General features: G+C 38.8%; 2 protein-coding genes across 9 annotated transcripts in view; one reads left to right on the top strand and one right to left on the bottom strand.

Annotated features, from left to right (window-relative positions):
- The window catches only part of rpl35 (ribosomal protein L35), a 657733-nt gene that overhangs the window by 409626 nt on the left and 225740 nt on the right, over positions 1–22367 (bottom strand). The gene's annotated exons all lie outside the window — the stretch shown is intronic.
- On the top strand, positions 6659–9202 carry LOC103027631 (uncharacterized). The gene is made up of 3 exons (XM_022676451.2): positions 6659–7288; positions 8315–8401; positions 8483–9202. Exons 1-3 carry the CDS (start codon positions 6701–6703, stop codon positions 8552–8554), a joined length of 747 nt encoding a protein of 248 aa, XP_022532172.2. The 5' UTR covers positions 6659–6700; the 3' UTR covers positions 8555–9202.

Here is a 22367-nt window from a genome sequence, read left to right as displayed (position 1 = left end):
AGATGTATTCTTACATGGAGAGACAGAATATTAAAAAGAAAATCCAGAAAGGAAATCTAAGGAATATATATTAATTGATTTGTATTTCATGGAGTGAAATAAGTATTTGATCCCTTAGTATTCATTAGCAGTTCTGGCTTTTACAGACCAGTTAGACACTCCCAATCAACTTGTTACCTGACCTGAAGCCACCTGTTCTCACTAATCACTTGTGTGAAAAACACCTGTCCACAGAATCGGACAGATCACACAGATTTCAAGTCTCCAACATGGGTAAAACCAAAGAGCTGTCACAGGACCTCAGAGTCAGAATTGTTGACCTTCACAAAGCTGGAATGGGCTACAAAAAGATTAGTAAGGTGTTGGATGTGAAAGTAACAATTATTGGTGCAATTATCAGAAAGTTTAAAGAGTATAACATGACAATCAACAGACCTCGGCCCGGTGCTCCAAAGAAGATTTCGCCTCATGGGGTGGCAATGATGCTGAGAACGGTCAGAAATCGTCCTGCAACCACTCGGCAGGAGTTAGCAAATGACCTGAAGGCAGCTGGGACCACAGTTTGCAAGGAAACAATTGGCAACACTTTGCGCAACAATGGATTCACATCCTGCAGTGCCCGAAAGGTACCCCTGCTGAAGAGAGCACATGTGGAGGCGCGCCTCAAGTATGCCAATGATCATTTGAAAGATGAACCAAGTTATTGGGAGAAGGTTTTGTGGTCAGACGAGACCAAAATTGAACTTTTTGGCCTCAACTCCACCCGCCATGTGTGGAGGAAGAAAAATGCTGCCTATGACCCCAAGAACACTGTGCCCACCGTCAAGCATGGAGGTGGAAGCATAATGTTTTGGGGGTGTTTCTCTGCCAAGGGTACAGGGCTACTTCACCGCATCACTGGGAAGATGGATGGAGCCATGTACCGCACAATCCTGAGGGACAACCTCCTCCCCTCTGCCAGGGATCTGAAAATGGGCCGTGGTTGGGTCTTCCAACATGATAACGACCCTAAACATACAGCAAAGGATTGGCTCAAGAAAAATCACATTAAGGTCATGGAGTGGCCCAGCCAGTCGCCAGACCTCAATCCGATCGAAAATCTATGGAGGGAGCTGAAGGTCAGAGTTGCCAAGCGACAGCCCACCAACCTTCATGATTTAGAGAGGATCTGCAAAGAAGAGTGGGCCAAAATTCCCCCTGGTGTGTGTGCTAAACTTGTGGTTAACTACAACAAACGTCTCACCGCTGTGCTTGCAAACAAAGGCTTTGCCACTAAGTATTGAGTGTGTTTGGCAAGAGGGATCAAATACTTATTTTCCTCATTGAAATACAAATTAATTAAAATATATTCTTTAAAATTATATTCTGGATTTTTGTCTTGATATTCTGTCTCTCCATGTTAGAATATATCTACCATTAAAAGTGCAGAAGGATAGTGTCTTTATTAGTGGGCAAACAAAGAAAATCAGCAAGGGATCAAATACTTCTTGGACTCACTGTATAAGAAATCAGGAGAAATATATTAAAATGGAATACAGAACCCTTAATTTTCCACTGTATATGCTTACACTTTTTTGTTTTGAAAATATATTCTCACATTGTGTCTAACAGTGTTTCTAACAAATATGAACAATACATTAAGGAGTTTTTAACAAATATGTATAAATAATAATAAAAAAAATTAACAGATAAATTGCTTAGACTAGAACTGGCCACTATTATCTAACCAATCACACACATTTCATATGAACAGAAGCGCTATAAAATATCAGCAAACTCCTGAACGTACACAAAAATCAATTATTGAAGACTATAAACACACACTAACCACAAAACTACAGTGATTTTTTTTTCCACATTTGGTATATGTATTTTCTTTTGTTATATATCTTTTCTTTTCACTGCTAGTTATGGCCATTACACACCAGTTCAATCAGCTGTTTCGGAATTTCCAGAAACACTTATTAATTTACTGAGTTAACCTGTATTTACCATTTAAGTTAATGTTGTCGACATAATATGGCTTTCCAACCACATTTCTGACAATATAAAACCATATTTTGTTGGTTTCTTACCTGAATATAGCTTTATCTATATGAGGATAAAGCTTTGATCGCCCCCTAGTCTCTGAATCAAGGCATAGCCACCCAATCACTAATCACTCTAGCAAGAACTATTAGTTGATTTTCGACTTAATGTTTATAAATTCTCCTGTTTCTATAAATACCACATTTTTCGCACTATAAGGCACACTTCAAATATTTTTTTTTTCCCAAAAATTGTCAGCGCGCCTTATAATCCAAAGCTCCTCATGTATGAATTTTAAGTCAGGTTGTAAGAAGCAGTAAAGTCACTTATACAGGAGTTTCAGTTTAGTTCTCCAGCACCGAGTCTGCAGGAGTATTAGCATTAGCTGCTAACCCCGCTAAGCACTAGCTCTTTCGCAGTTCAGAGGCCTATAGCCTGTGCGTTTACTGTGTTAACACAAGCTATGTGGAACAAGCCGCTAATTAATATCGGCCTGTCTTACTGGAACACGCAGGGTTCGTCAGTGTAGCGCTGTTGGGCGGCATTTACGTGCTACATGTGCTAGCGGTTAGCCACTAATGATAATCCTGCTGTATCCAGCCTTAGTGGAAATCTGGAAATCTAAGGTTACTGTAAATAAACGGGAGTGCTTTACTCACCCAAATAAATAGTTTTCATGAGAGAAATCTGTGTAAATTAACATCCAGTGCTCATTTGGCTTGAATTACAGTTTTGCTTATTTAGCTTAGTTTTACTTAACCCTTAGAACCCTACAGATGTATTTTCCGTCCAAAATCGCACCTTGTGTTCTCAGCTTAATTACTCAGGAATCCCTTCACACATCAACATAATCCATATATGGTTAGAAAGGGCGGAAAAATAGTGATGACCCAGTGCGATAAAGCATCTACAAGAAACCCATTGAGAAACACCTAAAAATGTGATAGATCACCTTCCCCAACCAATATTATTTACCTTTAGTGCTTCAAACATATTTATATGATGTTTCAAACCAAATAATATCAGTAAATGACTCAAAAGTGTCCACAGAAAAAGTGTGAAACTACCTGCACTCAAGCTAGGTATGCTGCGCACTACTTTATAAAGTTTTATATAATTTTACTTGCACATTTTTACTAAGTAGTTATTTTGCACTAAACATTTTTTTTATTTAGACTAAAAAGTTTAAATTTTTTTATATAGTTGTATTTGTGTGTCCTGATCAAAATACTGCATAGGCTGCTCTGAGTGTCAGGTTTTTAATAATCTACATGTATCCTAGAGGTGTGATTATCAAGAAAAATAAGTCCGCCTGATGCTCTCCATGTATTTTGTCAAAGTAATAAGCCATGTAATGAACTGTCATCAATATTCTTATGCTTTCAACTCATATACACTTTAGTCTAACCATTTCTGAAAAGCTATCTTAGGTGTGAATATATTTAAAGTCTATACATTCAAAAATAAGTAAAAAAAAAAAAAATGGCGCTTGGTAAAATTTTGACCAAAACATGGCCAGTTCCAGGAAAATATAACAATTCTGCTTCCTTTTACATTTTAAATTATAAAATTTTTGAGCAGCTGTATGGCTTCTGGAGTAAAAGAGATCAGAGCACGTGTCTGTCTGATATAATTCCTGTGTTACCTGAAAAGACCTGAAAGAGGAACTGACCAGTGTTGCCAACTCCTCAGTAAGGAAAGTAGCTATTGGCTGTCCTAAAAGTCGCCAGAAGTCGCTAAATGACGTCATCGCCTAATTTGCATAATACATGTTTTTGAAGCTGTAAAGGATTAGGGTTGTGTGAGAGAAAAAAGTGAGTAAAAACACAATAAATATGTTAGAAATGTTACAAATAGGACGTCACTTTTTTTTACATTAACTTCATTTTTACGTGAATTACATAAATTAGTTTTTTGCCATGTTCTTAAATGTTATTAAAAGAGCAGCTGGAACTGTTATTCTATGTTTTTTATTTTTTATTTTTTTTTGTTTGTTTTATTTTTATTTTATTTTATTCTTTATTTTTAAACATATCATAGACAAATTGTTCAATAGTTCAATAGATATTTAGCCTTTTTTTATTTATTATTTTTTTTTAGCTTTGTATGTAGCTTTGTTTTATTTTATTTTTATTTTTTTACGTTTTCTTAAGTTTTCTTTATTTTTAAACCTATCATAGACAACTTGTTCAATGGTTCAATAGATATTTAGCTTTTTATAAAGAGGCAGACACTGTGGAGGAGGTGAGTGACAGGCTGAGTGGTGAATGAGGTGAGTGAATGACTGAGACTGTGTGAGTTAAATTAAGGGATTTCTGTTCGTGCCACACTGAAGACACATTAATATTTATACTTCTGCTCTGTAAATACAGAGCGGGGTCAGTCAGCGGCGGCTGTGGGCACGTGCGATTCATTTACAGTGTGTTGGTGGAGCGGTGTGTGTGTGCTCTGAGTGTGGGTCTGCACTGTGAGTGGTGTGGGGCGGGACTCACGGCAGCGCCCGCTGCAGCGCGGAGGACAGTAACTGAAGAGCCCGTGTTCATCTCAGAGTCGCCAAAAGTCTCCAATAACACGATAAAAAGTCGCTAGATTTGTCGCTAGTCGCTTTTTTACAAAAAAAGTCGCTAGAGGGTCTGAAAAGTCGTTAAATATGGCGACAAAGTCGCTAAGTTGGCAACACTGGAACTGACAAAAACAAAGAAAAAACACACCAAAACAGCCTAGGGATCAAAGGGTTAACTTAGTTACTCACATTACCACCACCCTGCAGCAAGACCTGATAAATTAAAAGGAAACCATGGCGACACCTCTTGGTAGCGCCGGGGATTGCTGAGCGGCGGCTCTTCGTGGCGCCGGGACAGGTGGAGCGGCGGCTCTTGGCAGCGCCGGGGCAAGCTGAACGGCAGCTCTTCGAGGCGCCGGGTCAGGAGTCTGAGTGACAGCTCGTGGCGACGGGACAGGAGTCGCGGCGGCTCTCGGCAGCGCCGGGGAAGGAGTAGCGGCGGCTCTCGGCAGCTCCGGGGCAGGATCAGCGGCGGCTCTTGGTAGCGCCGGGGCAGGTGGCTCCCCCTCCGGGTCGGCCTCGCTCCCATCGTGGCTGTTCTCCCCCCGGACCTCAGCCCGGGCGTCAAAGAGTCCCGCTGGAGAGGCGGGGCGGAGTCGGACCTCAGGCCGGGCGGAGAGACGCCGAGCTCGTCCTCCTTCTCCGGGAAGACGCAGCAGCAGCAGAAGTCACTCACACCAGCCGAGTTCGGGCCGAGGCGTCCACTGCTGCTTCAGACGCCTCTCGCTGGTGTCTTCTGAGAGCTCGAAGAGTAGGGAGGCGTAGGGGAAATCCCCGGCGTCATCGCAGAGTATTGATGTCAAGAAGAGCTTACAAACTGAAATTACCTCCCCAATTCTTTCCATGTGTCTCTCCTCAACCCTATGGTCTCGGGTCCACTTGCTGACGTTGCACCGGCTGATGTGCTGCCCGCGGCAGTGGAGGGGGAGGGCTCGTCCACGTACCTTGCCGAGTAATTGTTTGGTTCCTCCTGCATTACAAAGCGTTTCTCTTGCTCTCTGTTGTTATTCCGTGTATGATCTTGTTTTCGTGTTTTTCCAACTTTGATTTTTGCCTACGCCTGTGTATTGGATTTCCGTGTATGACCTGGACTGTTTATCGTTTTTGGATTACTACCTGCTCTGTGATACCCCCTTGCCTGTGTATGAACTCTGCACTGTCTCTCGTTTATGGTATGGTTTCCCTACGTTATATATCACTGGTATTGTATCTGCTCATCTTTATTCCTACTGGTTCTTTTAATAAAGCCTTTAACTTGTATCCGCACAAGTCTCATCCTTGTCTGGCCCATACAGTAATCGGTTACAACAAAAGTTTTGAGTTTAGTCAACTTATCGGGTTTTACAGTGCAGATCTGGGAAATGAGTTTCTTTGATTTTACCAAATTGAAAACCTCTGGAATATAATCAAGAGGAATATGGATGATCAGAAGCCATCAAACCAAGCTGAACTGCTTGAATTTTTGCGCCAGAAGCGGCATAAAGATATCCAAAAGTTTGTGTAAGACTGGTGGAGGAGAACATGCCAAGATGCATGAAAAATGTGATTAAAAACCATGGTTATTCCACCAAATATTGATTTCTGAACTCTTCAAACTTTATGAATATGAACTTGTTTTCTTTGCATCATTTAAGGTCTGCAACAAGAAAGCTCTGCATCTTTTTTGTTATTTCAGCCATTTCTCATTTTCTGCAAATAAATGCTCTAAATGACAATAATTTTATTTGGAATTTTGGAGAAATGTTGTCGTAGTTTCATAATTGTAGTTCATAGATTAAAACAACAATGTTAATTTTCTCAAACATTTACCTATAAATAGCAAAATCAGAGAAATGGATACAGAAACTGAAGTGGTCTCTTCATTTGTTTCAGAGCTGTATGTTGCATTTAACATATTCCCCTTCACCTTAACATTACCAGTGTGGTTCTCAACAGCTTCCTGTTTACGTCATATCTTACTGAAGGTGCAGAATTCAGCTCTTTGTGGTTGGTGGTGCGTAACTTGATGTTCACCATTTGTGATGATGCCAAAAGCTCTGCACTCAGAGACTCAGGAAGTTCAGATTTCTCTATTATCAGGTAGTGTTCTACACACAGCGTGAATCAGAAATGGGAATGCCACAGATGCTTCAGAAACTGTCCCCGAAGATTAACAAGAAGAATGGATTTTTAATCTTAATCTTGGTTGGTCTTGTTGTTGCGGCTGAGTTTGTTGAGAAGGACTTCATGTGCCCTTGTGAAGAAGTCCTTAGATGGGTGTTTTTTGTCTTCTACCTGTTCATTCCTGCCTTCATCACGTTAACGGTCACATATTGCATTATGTGTGAGCTGTATAAAGAGGATTTTGCAAGTCAGAAATCTGATGTTGAAAATAAAGGTCAGAAAACTCCTGAAGAAAGACAAGGACAGAAATCCAGCCCGATTGAGGAAACTGAAGACGAGGAGAGTGATGAAGCTGAGAAGAGTGATGAAGCTGAAGGACCTCGGAATTGTAGATTCTTCTTGAAGTGTTGCATTCCGACTGTCGTTTGGATAATCCTGTTCTTCAGTGATGGAAGATTTGTGGCTTGTTTGTGTACAGAGTTAAAGGAAGGATATGCTGACAGCAATCCACATCCACCATGGGAATGGTGTCACAAACAACGAAACCTGACTTATGCACAGCAACGTGCAGAGACATCATATAAATATTCCAAGGTAAGCTGCTAGTCAAATAATCGTATGATGTTGAAATATGATTGTGATGTGAAATGTTAGTGCATATTCTAGAACCAGGTGTGGATTTAGTGAATTTGAGTCCTAGACAAAATACAGAAAAGGTGCTCCATGCATACACATTTAACATTAACAAATAGCATTAACATTAACAGTATTAATGAATAATTTTAATGGAAATCATTTTTTAAAAGCACCTTTATAAATTTAATGAAAATTCTGACATTTACATTTGCTTTCTTATTTGGGATTTGTTCCATTTACAAAAACATTAGAATCTGCCTTCATAAGAACTGAACTGTTAACAATTCAATAGACTGGTCCATTGACATTAATGGGACTTGATCAACTACAACTACTGTTGTCTATGCATTCTAGTTGTTTTGTTCTCTGGCAAATGCCAATCCCCGTACGATGTTGGGCAGTAAGCACAAGCCCCACTTATGGACGTTGGGCCCTCGTACCACCCTCATGGAGTCTGTTTCTGACAGTTTGAGCAGAAACATGCACATTTGTGGCCTGCTGGAGGTCATTTTGCAGGGCTCTTGCACCGCTCCTCCTGTTCCTCCTTGCAAAAATGCAGAGGTAGCGGTCCTGCTGCTGGGTTGTTACCCTTCTACAGCCCCCTCCATGTCTCCTGGTATCTGCTCCATGCTCTGGACACTGTGCTGACAGACACAGCAAACCTTCTTGCCACAGCTCGCATTGATGTGCCATCCTGGATGAGCTGCCCTACCTGAGCAGCTTCTGTGGGTTGTAGACACCGCCTCATGCTACCTCTATGGTGAGAGAACTGACAAAATGCAAAAGTGACCAAAACATCAGCCAGAAAGGACAGGTTGATTTCAGAGAAGTTTCATTGACTTGGAGTCACATTGTGTTATTTAAATGTTCCCTTTATTTTTTTGAGCAGTGTATATAGTAATTTAACATCAACATCTAAAGTTGTGTAAAGTCATGAAATTGTTTGGCTATTCAACACTGCACTGATGTTGTCTTGTGTTCCAGGTGGTCGGGTTTGGTTGTCTCTTCTTTGTCTCGATTATAATAATGATTTATAAATGTCGTGTAATACACAAAGCCAGCAAGCAACAGGTTAGTACTCCAACCAGTGCATGTGTTAATCTGCAGTGGTGAAAACTGTACATTCTAACAATCACACTGATATTTTAACAGACACACAAACAGACTGCTGTGCAAGATGAAGGCATACCATTGCGGGAAGGTGCCAGGGCAGATGAAAGCTGAAATCTACAGATGCTCAAAAAAGGACCCTGCAATAATTCATTCATCTATTACTGTCAGCATTCTATTATTTTTGAAATGCTTTGTTTGTTTGTTTGCTTGTTTGATTTGCTTTTCAATTTCTCTTTCCAGTTTAAACCCACTAGCTAGAACTGTACCTTATATTCTACCACTGCTAGGAGGATAAAGGCTAGAATGATCTTGCTCTGAGACACATAAAGTTCAACAAATCCTCTTAAACTGTAGCTAATACAGTAAGATGGAGGAGAATGTTAAATGCTAATAATGTTATGCCAGCTAATGTTTCAGTGTCTGTGCTGGCTAGCTATATCATTGATAGTCAATACTAATGGACTAATATCACAGAATTTCACTTTGCACAGAGGTACCAGGCAAGGATGCCCCCTCTCCCCCCTCCTATTCTCAATTTTCATAGAACCACTAGCAGCAGCTTTACGACAAAGCCCAAATATCAGAGGGATCCGGACCAACACCACAGAACACAAAATCAGCCTGTATGCAGACGATATTCTATTGTTCCTACAAAACCCACTCTCTTCAATTTCTCAAACTATACAAATAATTGAAAAATTCTCCAAAATTTCAGATTACTCCATTAACTGGACCAAATCCACCATTCTACCATTTAATATGAACCTAGCTATATCATTGATAGAAACCATTCTTAGACAGCTGTGCAGCTTTGGTGCTTCTACTTGAAACCTCTTAATATACTTTTTTAAAATGTAAGTATTTTTAACAGTTAGTAATAGCTGCTGCTCTTGCTTGTATTCAAATTTCTTTGAGTTGTGTAGTCATTTTACAAGATATTAAGCAAGCGAACAGCTTTCGGTTTTGTGCTTTTAGTCTTGTAATTTTTTGTTCAGGTGTTTGATGGACATGTGTTTTAAATAAAATCTGCAAAAAAGTGAGTTGTGCTCATTTTGTGGCTGTTACTGAACTTTGTGGTGGCCAATCCATGTATAATCATGCTCCCTGAACCCTGCACTCACAATTACAGCCTCATGAATCCTGGCACTGTTATCTTGGAATATGCCCGTGCCATCAGGGAAGAAAAAAATCCATTGATGCAATAACCTGATCTTCATTCTTTCAGCACATACTGTTGCTGAACTTAGACCTGACCAACTGCAGCAAACCCAGATCATAGCACTGCCCCCACAGAGGTGAGTGGTAGGCAGTAGGCATGATGGGTGCATCCCTACACTCGCCTTTCGGGATGTCTTTTAGAGCTTAGATTCTCTGCCCGAACCCGACCCGACCAGAAGCTCCAGAAAATAGTCTGAGATGAAGGCATCTGTTTTTTTTATTATATTTTTATTTTATATAAAGCTCTGGCGAGGAAATCACAATATAGCTAAGTAACCAATTATTATCATTTACAAAAATTAACGAAAGAACTAAAACTGAAAGTAAAATAGAAAACCCTGAGGAATCTGCAGAATGGTATTAGAATATGAGCTTGATGGAGATAAAAGCATGTGTTCTGTAGTGAAACAGGAGATACAGTGGAATAAACACCACGCAGCTATTAATACCTGTGAGTAGCTCATACACCTGAACACCCCACGCGGAAGAATGAACTGATAAATTATTTTTACCTCTCTCTCTTTTTCTCTCTCTCTCTCTTACTCACTCAGAGTTAATCATTTTGGCGAAAATTAGTAAGAAGTGTAGAGTTTACTGAGTTTTTGAGTTTGTTATGTGTTTCTCAGATTGAGCTCTCTTATATATGTAAAAACTAATAAAAATTAGCGAACCCACTCTAAAAACGAACTGAATTGGAGCAGAAAAAGTCAAAACAAAATTAAATTAAACTATAAGGAAAATTTCAAAACTATTATAACCTTGTAAGTTACAAATTAAACTGTTTAAAAAAGTTGCACCAGTTAGAATGTTAGAATGAGATCCTCCACTTGTCTGTGTTGGACATGCAGCGCTGTGTGCAGCTGTTTTTAAAAAAACATTTTTATTAAATAATAGGTCTGTGCTCCTTCAGTGTTTTAGTGTTAATTAACATTATTCTGAACAGATTTTGCTAATTCAAGCGGCCCGAAAACAGCCAGTTTATGGGTCGGGCTCGGGCTCATAATGACAGAGAACAGGTCGGGTTGGGTCCGGCTCATAATGACAGTTTATGGGTCAGGCAGAACGTGCACGGGCTCGGGCCGGGTTGGGTCAGATTTTTGGGGCATGATCTAAGCAATGATGTCTTTTGACAAATATTTATAACAAATGAGAGGCTACTCACTGCATCAGCCATTCTTAAATAATTTGTTGCCAACTGAAACCCAATCACTCATGCTGTAATGATCCAATGGGGGATCTTGCGTATTTACTCCAGTTAAATCTAGTTCAATTCAGGTAGTGACTTTTTTGGCCAGGCAGACCTTTTTTATTGTCCAAGCCTCCTCAAAAGACGTACAGGTAAAGAGCACAGTGACTGTCTGGCCAAAAAAAGGTCACCCCCTGGATTTAACTAAGTGCTGGAAATACAGGGATGCACTCACATCAACAGCCAGCATCTCCACTCTCACACACTGCAATCATGCTCTTCAGACCTGTTGCAACAGGACAGGCAACCCAAGCAATTGCTATTTATTAATTGAATGCAACGACAAATCTTGTGAGAGGCTGTTTAAATTGTGTGATGGTCTTTGCAAGTACAACAACACTTATCAGAATTATCTATTCACACCAGCTGTTCAGTGTCTTTAACACTAGACCAGATAAAGCTACTGACTATCTGACATTAGTTTCACTTTCAAATAATGGTAACAACACACCAAAACCTCAACCTATCCTTTATATTTGACAATATTTGATTACCTTTACAGGTCCTTGTACACATCACAGTTTATTTAACTTCACTGAGTTTTTATATGATTATATTTTTTAGCCGCGCTCTGGCTGAACTCTGTTCTGTGTGCTGTGAAAGAGATAAGCTGCCCCACCACCCTCACCACCTTCTTTAACAGATTAATTCCCTTTCTTTTTTCACTAATTTGCATAAATCATTTTTCATTTGCATTTTTTAATTGCCAAAGACTCATCAAAAGACATAGAGGTAAAGGGGACAGTATCCTAGACAGCTCAGTTAAACACAAAATTAGCACTAACATGGAGAAATTCAGACAACTACACATCTCACATTTCATTTCCTAACTGCACACTGGATAATTGGTGTGTATTTGCATGCACCAACAACCTTTTCCACTCCAGCAGCAAATACATTTGCACTGCAGTTTCACAGTTTCAGTTCACATGCTTCTGCTATACACAGCGTTCGCTAATGCATATGTGACAACCACATCCTGCCATAGACAAGTGTTGCGTCTGTGAACCCCTATATGTAGAGCTTGAAAGGTTCCAAGAAGAAAGTTTCACACTAGTCAATCTGTTCCATACCTGAACAGGAATCCACCCCAGTATGATCACTAACCATGCATGAGCATAAAACTGGAACATGACGTCTGCAATGCTGCATTTGTAAAAATTGACAAATCAAATCAAATTTATTTATACAGTGCTTTTTACATCTTATGTTGTCACAAATCAGCTTTGTGGTAGCAGGGCAGAGATTTAGACAAAACACTGAACATACGATACAGAACCCCCAGTGAGGCAGAGGCAAGAAAAAAACTCTCAGAACGAAACCTTGGGAGGAAGCGAGGCTCACATGTACCTTTTATGTACTATTTAGGATCATATGTAAAGGGAGACCCATCCTCCTCTGGTCAGAGAACTTATAAATTAATTAAAAAATCCACATGGATCTAATATATTCAGGTGAACAGCCACGCCAGCAATGAAAGCAGTAAAAAAATTCTAGTTGGAGTTCATTTAAACTTTGATGTAATCTGTAAATGATGTTATGTAATAACAAAAGTTTGGGAGAAGGACCACGCCCGAACTCTACGTTCTAACTCCACCCCGTATCAATCAACCGTCCTATAAATACCTCCCCTAACTAACTATCTCTCGTGACGAAAACTTCGCAACCCACCTCCTCCCCAACAACCCCCTTTTTTCTACTCTTCCACTTCTCATTAAATAAAAAGGGGGGGATATAACTGCACGCTTCTTCAGCACGCAGTTCAGAACTCCAGCCCAAATTTCCCTGAGTTCCCTCCCCTTTTTCTTCCTTTTCTACTTCTATAAGGCGTGGTCCGCACTTAGCAAATAGAGAGTTAGCAACACGTCTGAGGGAGGTGGCCTAAACTAAGCGGTGAGCAACTGATCTGTGGTGGGTGACGAGGAAGTCTGACTTCCAAAAACTTCCATCAGTCTGTCCGGACAGGTGACGGGAGAACCTGAGGTTCGGACATCCATCAGTATCGGGCCGGACAGGTGGAGGACAGAAAGATGGAATTTGTTTTTACTGGATTTTCGAAAGAACAGACAATATGCAACATTATCAGTGTGGCTAATGACTCCGGCAGATTTGAATAAAACAGCCTAACTAAAGGGAGAGAGCATCCTTATAACAAGCAGCAGCATATCTGTTTTGCATACCTAATAAATCTTAAGGCATGTGAGAATGCTGTGTGTCAGCATGCCCAGAACCACTTTGAATAATACAATCTTCTAGATCTGGACAGCAATCTCAAAACCGTTTTCATTAGCGGGGGGAGTAATCCAGAATTGGGTATCTTAAAAATATAATACACAGCACCAAGGGGTGTAAGAGCGGGTTTAATATTGGGGAGGGACATATTTGCTAATCTGAGCCAAAGCCCACCCAATAGTGTTGTCATGAATGACCCAGGCAGGGAGACGAGGAGACGGACGCAAGTGCAGGTAGGGCGAAATAAATAAATAATTTATTAAATAAATAACAAAGAAACAAGGAACAAGTAAACACGTAACAAAGATAAACCAAAAACCTATAACCAAAATAAACAGTGAAACAAAATAACATAAACCTAAACAAACAAGAGATACTAGAAATAAACTAACAGGGCTAGGGAAATAAATGCAAGGAAATAAACTAATAAACACAAAGCAGGGGTATCTACAAGGAGCTAAGGGAGACGGAAATAAACAAGAAACTAGAAACATGAACAAGGAATAAACACAGAAACTAAGACGTGAAGAACCGAGGCTATGAAACACTGAGATAAACTATGAAGTACAGAGAGAGACGAAACAACAGGGGAAGGTACAAAGACCGACCAAGGACAAGAGACAAAGGAAGGCTTTATATAACACAAGGGAAGTGGAAACACCTGGGGCTAGGGGGCGGAGCTACAAATTAGAAACACGTGGTGGAAAACTACTGACAGGAGACACAGAGGGGCACAGGTCACGTGGGAATAACACAGAGACATGAGACAAGACCAGGACGTGACAAGTGTCTTAGAACAACATTTGTGGAATTACATTTAATCACAAATAATACATTTTTTCTGTATTCTGTTTATTATTAGTTACATCCATGTAAATGTCACTTTACAACCTAAACATGTTACTCCACATTACATTTACTGTTAGAAAACAATATGCGTTCTTACATATTTTACTGCATGTTAACACTGTTCTGCATATTCTAGAGCTTTCGCTGTTTAAATGCACTTAATAAAGTAAGTGGTGGTATGATGTGTCTAATAAACTGCTGTATTTACATAATGATGGATTTAGGCTTCATAGGGGGCTAAAGGATTTTAACAGGTAAACTCAATAAAGGATTGTTCATCAGCTGATTATTTGGATCCAGTGGAAAACACAATTTAGAGGCAGTAATCAAGGTTAAGAAACTGCTTTAAACTACAAACATAAAGTACTGTACTAAATTCTGCTAATCCACAGCATCCAGCTTCTAGCTAACTAGTTTTTTCGCTCACTATAACTTACAGTAAGTTCTGCAATCCTAAATTAATAAACACAGTTTGAAAATGAAATAGGCAAGTGATTAGCTGATCAGGTACATCAGGGCAAGCTGAACACTACATATATAGTTTATTTTTTCTTAAACCTTAACTCTCAATCTAGCTAATTCCTAAACTAGGCTAACTGAGTCACTAGCTGCATTTTATTAAGCAAAAAGGTGGCTTAATCTGTGTGTTTTGATTCGAAGACAAGTCTTTTTAACCAGCTATCAAAAACAATCTCATTCCAGTTTACATGGTTAGCTGTGTCAATATGGCTTTTAGAAAAATGTGTTTTGAGAAGGTTTTTTTTCTAGTGCACTACAGGCCCTAGTGTATTTAAAACCCTAGTATCTAGTCACACAAGACCAGACGGTACGATCCAAACGCAGGTTTATTTAATCCAATATCAGAAAAAAAACTGTGTGAGTAAAGAACAGATGAAAAGAACAGGTGAGCAGATTAAAACTGGGGAGAGAGCGACCTCCTGTGTCTAGAAGGTTACCTGCCAGGGTCGATCGTGACACTATGGCTGTAAACGAAATGGCTCCTTACTCCGTCATTAATGTTGCGCTATTTATGGAGACACTATGTAGTTCACTAATTAGTGATAAAACAGGAGCCGAAGTTGAGCCGTATTTAAAACTCTATAAACACACTGAAATGAGCTTTGAACTAAAGTTAGTGAAGCTCTGAGCTGATCATAAAGTAATTTATCTCCTTGTTATATTTACGCTGTTTAAAAGATACTCCTCACAATATTGAACTTCATGAAGAAAACCTGAAATTAACAGCGTACACCGTCTCGCACTGTTGCCAGATTGGGTGGTTTATGCTAAAATGTGGAGTTGTGTCTGAAATTGTCTGGAGGAAACGCTGTGATTTGACAGGTGAGCAAAACTACCAAGTGTTAGGAGTTTGGAACTCATCAGTGTTGTAGTTAGATATCTAATCTGGCAGAGACAGAGCTTTTTGTCCAGCTGTGTTTATGTTCGTTATTATATGTATTTCTTTCTTTCATTGCTTGCAAGATTATTTTTATGTTCTGTTTTTACTTTTTTTTGTTAGTGTGTCCAATGATACAAGGCACAAAACACGTAATACAAACATGCAGATAAACTCATTTAAATATCGTTTTTTGTAATTAGTGATATTCAAGATAATCAAGTTATTTTAGTTAAGATCATGTTGGAATAAACCCTGTAATATTGTTAATATGATGAACATCAGCTGTTTGGGTGATTTTCTCAGTATTTTGGCGGATTTGAAACAAGTTTTACCCAGTGAATTGGTTTTATCTGAATCCCACTGTAACAATCTGGCAACCCTGGTGGTTCGCTGTCAGCTCCGTTTGTTCGGCTGTCTGTTGCTTAGTAGCGAAACCCGCAATGCATTTTGGGACACATTTAGCTCGCTTCGTAAGCAGCGATGTTTACTATAAATCATGATGCATTATGGGAGTTTTTAGTGCCCTCAAAATCACTTTCGAATCCCCCCTTATGATTCGGACACTCAAAGAAAAATGGCTGAAATACTCAATAGTGCCCTAACTAGTAAATAGGGAGTCATTTCGGTCACAGCCTATATTTCCACCTGAGTAATAAATGTGACTACTTTTGACACCTTTATCCCAGTGTAAGTTAAGAGTGTCTATTGGCAAGAACATTGTAATATAATAAGTATCTCAATACAGGGATTATAAATAAATATATCATGTTTTGCAATACTGTGAGCAGATTTTTAGGAAAATTGTCATAGTATAAAAACACTCAAATTTAGAAATCTAAATAAAAGAAAAGTTTACTTGTATTTAATCAGAACAGTGGGATATGAAGACCTAGTATAACACTGCCACCTAGTGGTCAGGCTGAATTAAAACATCTTGTGTAACGAAGAGTAGAAATATAAAGATTTTGGGTAAAACATATCATTCTAATGTTTATTAAAAACAGAATGAGGCCTAAAAAGAAAAGAACACGGTACCTATAATCAAATATGGTGGAGGTTCAATAAAATTTGGGGTTGTTCATGCTCAAGACATTATGAAATCTGAAAATTAAGAAGTAACAAATCTGTTTAAACATGTTGTCCAGCCCCAAAATAACACATGTAATGGCAAAGAAAGAAAGGCACATGTAAAGGCACAAGAACATAAGTCCAGCATGAAAGAATGTTACTTCTATTCATGCAAGGGCAAACAAAGTTCAGTTCCGCCAATTTCTCAACAACAGAGAGGATAAGACTAAGAAAAAAAAACATAGCTCTCTACGGGGCTCTTTTTAAGCTTGTCTCTAAAAAATTGAAAGATCATTGTAGCATCAAGGAGAAAAAACAAAAAACGAGCATGGGTGGTGATGAGTTACAGAGATAAAAGGTTCTTGTCTTCCTGTGTGGTAAGCAGGCAGTACGAATTTTAGTTTCATATTTGAAAACATGCTTTGCACACACAATACTATTACAGTTGGATTAAAACACATCAGCTGTGCATGGTCTAGTGCAGGGGTGTCAAACTCATTTTGGCCGAGGGCCACATTGGCATATTGGCTGTCCTCCGAGGGCCAGATGTAACTTATAAATCTAATAAAATGTAACCAAATGTAATATATGTAAATGAATGTAATTACTCCTTAATGTTAAATAACTCTCAATATATTATTTATTCAATCAAATATTACAGTTGCATGGAAAAAATGTTTGCTTGTTGCTCTATTAACATAAATCCTTTTAATTTGTCATGTCATGAAATCCAAAAACTCCATCAATCAAGAACCAAACTATTCAAGTGAATAGAAATGACATCAAGTTATATTAACTTTGAAATTTTTAACTGAAATAAGGCTTAATAAATATAAAATCAAAAATTGTGAGCTGTTAAGAACAAAGCATTTCCTCAGATTTAGCAGTTCCTCATCCAACCACTAGTGGGAGCTGCAGCAGCAGCACCACAAGTCCGCAGTCTTTACTGAGTCAGAGCTACAGCCCAGCCACGGGCTACAGGGCTCAGCTCAGCCAGTCTGGAGCGTTTTTAAAAATTTTAAGTTCTTCTGTGTATGAAATAAAGATTTTTGTAACCGAATAATACAGCTCTCTACAGTTCATCTTTCAGCCCAATCAGCTAACAGCAGCCGTTTAGAGCATGAGTCACTGCTGGGATTACATTATAAACAGGTCAGTTATCGCGCTGCTAACCTCAGGATGTTTATAACTACGGAGTTTAGTGGACACACCACGGCTGCAAGGTTAGACTGTTGAAGGCTACTGAAGACTATTAAAGGCTATTGGAGGTTATTGAAAGGGTTATTGAGGGCAGAAATCAGTAAAGGCTGGTTAGATAAGTGATTCACGTCCTCGTACTTTGCTGCGGTGAAACTGCGACTAGCCCTGTCACAGTGATGTTTATTAACGTCATTAAAACAGATTTTGTCAGCTATTGTCTTATAAATATTTACACAGAACTTATATCTCTCCTAAAAAGCGTTTATTTTGGTCAGAAACACTCTTCGTAACACAAAAGGCATACCGGTCTTTCGCCTTGAAGCACAGCCGTCCGTCTGCATCAACTTCTCTTTTTCTGGACATTATGGGATAAACATTTATATGTCTCAATTCCACCCGCGAAGTTACACCTTCCCTCCGGCAGGGTTTCCACATCAATGACTACACTGCCGTGTAGTGGCAGTAAGCCGTAACTTTGCGGGTAATACAATCGACAAGCATTGTGGGAAATGTATTTTTTGGTCAAAGAACGCTTCTGACTTATTTATTATAGACACTAAGATCTTACAAGCTCTCGCGGGCCACATTTGGCCCGCGGGCCTTGTGTTTGACACATGTGGTCTAGTGGCTTTGTGATAACTTTGAATAAATGACCTGTGACATGTTTCAATAACAAACCATAAAGTAACAACTTCTAACAATATCATGCATTCTTAATTTCAGAAATATTCAGTTATAAATAAATAACTGAAAAGCTGGACGTGCAATATTATTTGGCCCCTTGCATTAATACTGTGGCGTGGAAGAGGAAGGAAGACCCGTGAGACTCACGCTGAATGCTCAATAGCTTCTTTATTGAACAGGCTTGCCACTCACTTACAGACTTTAACAAGACTAGGAGAGCTAAAACCAACAACCCACAGAGCTCAAATAGCCCAAAGGCCACCAACCCAGCTGTGTGTCTCCCAGATGGCAGATCCAGAGTGGTGCCCACCCTCTCTGCATAACCCCTCCCAAGGGAGATGCCCCACCCCTGTCATCCTCGCACACAGGAGAACAGAAACATGCCTGCAGGCAGCCACACACACAACCCAGAGCCGCCACAATACTTTGTAGCACCACTTTTTGCTGCGATTACAGCTGCAAGTCTCTTGGGGTCAGTTTTTCACATCGAGAGACTAAAATTTTTGCCCGTTCTTCCTTGCAAAACAGCTGGAGCTCAGTGAGGTTGGGTGGAGAGCGTTTGTGAACAGCAGTTTTCAGCTCTTTCCACAGATACTTTGACTTGGCCATTCTAACACCTGGAAATGTTTATTTCTAAACCACTCCATTTTAGATTTTGCTTTATGTTTTGGATCATTGTATTGTTGGAAGATAAATCTCCATCCCAGTCTCAGACTCCAACAGGTTTTCTTCCAGATCCTGTATTTGGCTTCATCCATCTTTCCATCAATTTCAAACATCTTCCCTGTCCCTGCTGAAGAAAAGCAGGCCTAGACCATGATGCTGCCACCACCATGTTTCACATTAGGGATGGTGTGTTCAGGGTGATGAGCTGTGTTGCTTTTACGGCAAACATAATGTTTTGCATTGTTGCCAAAAAGTTTTTGGTTTCATCTGACCAGAGCACCTTGTTGTCCTACTTGTTGTTTATTCTACACAAAAAAAAATACAATTTCATATCTTTATGTTTGAAGCCTGAAATGTGGCAAAGGCTGAAAAATTCAAGGGGCCTGTCTTTTGCAAGGCACTGTAGGTCCCAGTTTCAAAAAGCTGGGTTTTCGTCCTACATCAGGGGTCTTCCAGCTGGATAATGACCCCAAATATACTTCAAAACGTGTAATTGCAGTCATTTTTTAGAAAAGATAGTTTCAGGTCTATGACTGTTTGCTGTGAATCTACATTTCGTAACAGTTTTCATTTTGATTGGATATTTCTGAAGTTAAGAATGCATGATACTGGTAGAAGTAGTTTTATATATGTTGTTACTTTATGATTAGTTATTGAAACATGTCTCAAGTTATTTATTCCAAGTGTTCACAAAGCCACTAGACCATGCACAACTGACAACTGTAATAGAAAAGCGTGTTTTCAAATATGAAACTAAAATTCGTACTGCCTGCTTACCACACAGGAAGACAAAAACCTTTTATCTCTGTAACTCATCACCACGCATGCTCATTTTTAGTTTTTTCGTCCCTGATTCACGGTGCATGCTACAATGATCTTTCAATTTTTTAGAGACTACCTTAAAAAGAGCCCCGTAGAGAGCTATGTTTTGTTCAGTTTTATCCTCTCTGTTGTTGAGAAAGTGGTGGAACTGAACTTTGTTTGCCCTTGCATGTACAAAAGAAACATTCTTTCATGCTGTACTTATGTTCTTGTGCCTGGTTTTACAATCTTTGCCCTTACATATGTTGTCCTGGAGCTGGACAACAAGAGTAAACGGATTATTTACTTTTTTATTTTATTTAGTATTTGGATAGCCCTCTTCCTGCTTGATGGCAGATATGTAGCCTGTGCAGCTTCAAACTGGGAAGGGATTTACACTCATGATTCGATGCCTTGGTGTAAGCCAGTGGGAAATGGATCTGAAATTGCAACAGAACGTCGTCTTGAAACACAGGAGTTCTTTTTTTGGTCTGAGGTGAGTGATGACAGGCTGAGATGTTTGTAACTGAACATGTATAGCTCGGGTGATACACTGTAAACACGAATAATTTTAATTTACTTTAATAATTTGAGGAAACCGGTTGCCTTAAAAATGTTAAGTAATGGGTTAAGAAAACTTAAGTTAACATAACTTAGAAAATCAAGTTATTACAACTAAAGGGGAAGTTGATTTAACTTTTTTATTTTTGTTATATTGTAAGATTGCACTGTAAACCCGATAAGTTGACTAAACTCAAAACTTTTGTTGAAGCAGATTACCTAATACATTTTAAGTTCATGTAATGTATTTTGTAAGTACAATGAACTTAACAAATACATATACATATATATTAAAAATTAATATTTTCCTGAATTTGTATTTAGCCTTCTTTCTGGTTTCATAAAAAAAAATAGGAAAGTAGATGAAAGAAAACAGTAAATATTTAAAAGTACTGAGAGCACAGTGAGAACACAGAGTTACTGCAGTTCAGTAAATGATGCTTGTTCTACAGTCTACAACACAGAAACCAAGCATTTAATCACAAAATATGATCTACAAGTTTACCTAACCTAGCCTGGGAGGAATCACTACACACTGATGGTGAGTGTCAGAAACTGTTGGACACACCCAGTATACAAATCGATTGTGACAGAAGCCAATGGAAAAGAAGCTGTTAATGGCAACAGACTAAACTCAGTTATTATACGTTAATTCAACTCAAAGATCTCAGTTTGAATGTATATGTGCCCACGAAATCAAAATAGTTGAGCATTGTTTAGAAATCTTCAATTTTATGTAGAACAGACTTAATTTATTTGAGTTCAAACAACTTCTGGGTTTACAGTTGTCTGCTCTTTCTAGCGGGACTGGTGGTTCAATTTAATTTGGTTGGTTTTCTGACTGGAAGTCATTGTCCAGTTGGAACACCAAATTGGTTTCAACTGTGTAGCTGATGGTTTGAGGTTTATCCTCAAGATTATTCATTGCCTGTCAGCCATTATTACACCATTATTAATGGATGGTTTTGTGTTCCTGAGGTTGAAAGCCCGCCTTTACTCTAAATATTTTTGTCTCATCTTACCATAAAACTTTTATCTAGAAAGCTTTTTCTTTGTACTTTTGTTTAAAGTTCAGCATAACCTCAAATCATTTGGTATTCACCAATATCTTTGAAAGTATTTAAGGTAGAACTTAAATTAGACGTTTTTGAGATCATTTTCAACATCAGAATCAAGACAGGGCACAGAATTGTTCAGCTCAGCTTTATACAATTCTGTATGAATACAGAATTTATGCAATTCTATGCTCAGCTAAAGCTAAGGTAATAATCTATTTAATTTAAATGGACTTTGTAGTTATATCTTGCTATGTTTTGTATTTTGTTTTCAGGTATTTGGACTCGTCCTGATTTTAGAAATTATTCTTGGGGTAACATGGCTGCACTGCAACTGTGGTGAAGGCCCTAAAGGCAAAGGAAGCACAGGAAACTGCACTTTTGCAATACGAACTTAAAAATGTACCTCTCCACAAACTACTGGAAATGACAACAAATGAAACGAAGGTTAAAGAACAGTGTTGATTCCTTGTTTGGGTAATTGTTTGAAAAATGAGCAAATGCATCCAAATCAGAGTAAAACTGTGTAAATCAAATGCAATGGCAAGCTATAATATGGAATAGATTCTGGTTGAAGTGATATACATATTAGAGTTATTTTTAATGTCTGCAAATATTAATATTTTACAATCATATTAATAGGACTGGGTCTGCGAATATATAAATTTGCTACATTATTAAATTTGGAAATATGGAGATTTTGCTGAAATTACATGCTTGCTCCTCAGTGTAATGTAATGTTTGTTATACTATTTTAATGCCTTTTGTGCCCACTGTTATCTCATCACTTCCCATCACAGGCTCTTCACAATATCTGTACATGCATACTGCATGTATTTTGTCTGTTTTTACTAATTTTACTAATTTCTGTTAGAAGGTTTTTTTTTCTGTAAAGCTCTTGGATAATTGATATGTAACAGCTTGTTCTTATTTCTATTTTAATCA

This window comes from Astyanax mexicanus, chromosome 17 (assembly GCF_023375975.1).
Source record: "Astyanax mexicanus isolate ESR-SI-001 chromosome 17, AstMex3_surface, whole genome shotgun sequence".
In the NCBI taxonomy this organism is placed as follows: Eukaryota; Metazoa; Chordata; class Actinopteri; order Characiformes; family Acestrorhamphidae; genus Astyanax; species Astyanax mexicanus.
Note: the sequence above shows the minus strand (reverse complement) of the source record. Positions and strands in the feature narration are given on the sequence as shown.

What these genes read in the sequence shown, in the direction of transcription:
- LOC103027631 (XM_022676451.2), top strand. Translation starts at nt 6,701, where the DNA reads ATGGGAATGCCACAGATGCTTCAGAAACTGTCCCCGAAGATTAACAAG. An exon ending in CATCATATAAATATTCCAAG is followed by an intron (nt 7,289 to 8,314) that starts GTAAGCTGCTAG and finishes CTTGTGTTCCAG; the next exon opens with GTGGTCGGGTTTGGTTGTCT. An exon ending in ACAAAGCCAGCAAGCAACAG is followed by an intron (nt 8,402 to 8,482) that starts GTTAGTACTCCA and finishes ATATTTTAACAG; the next exon opens with ACACACAAACAGACTGCTGT.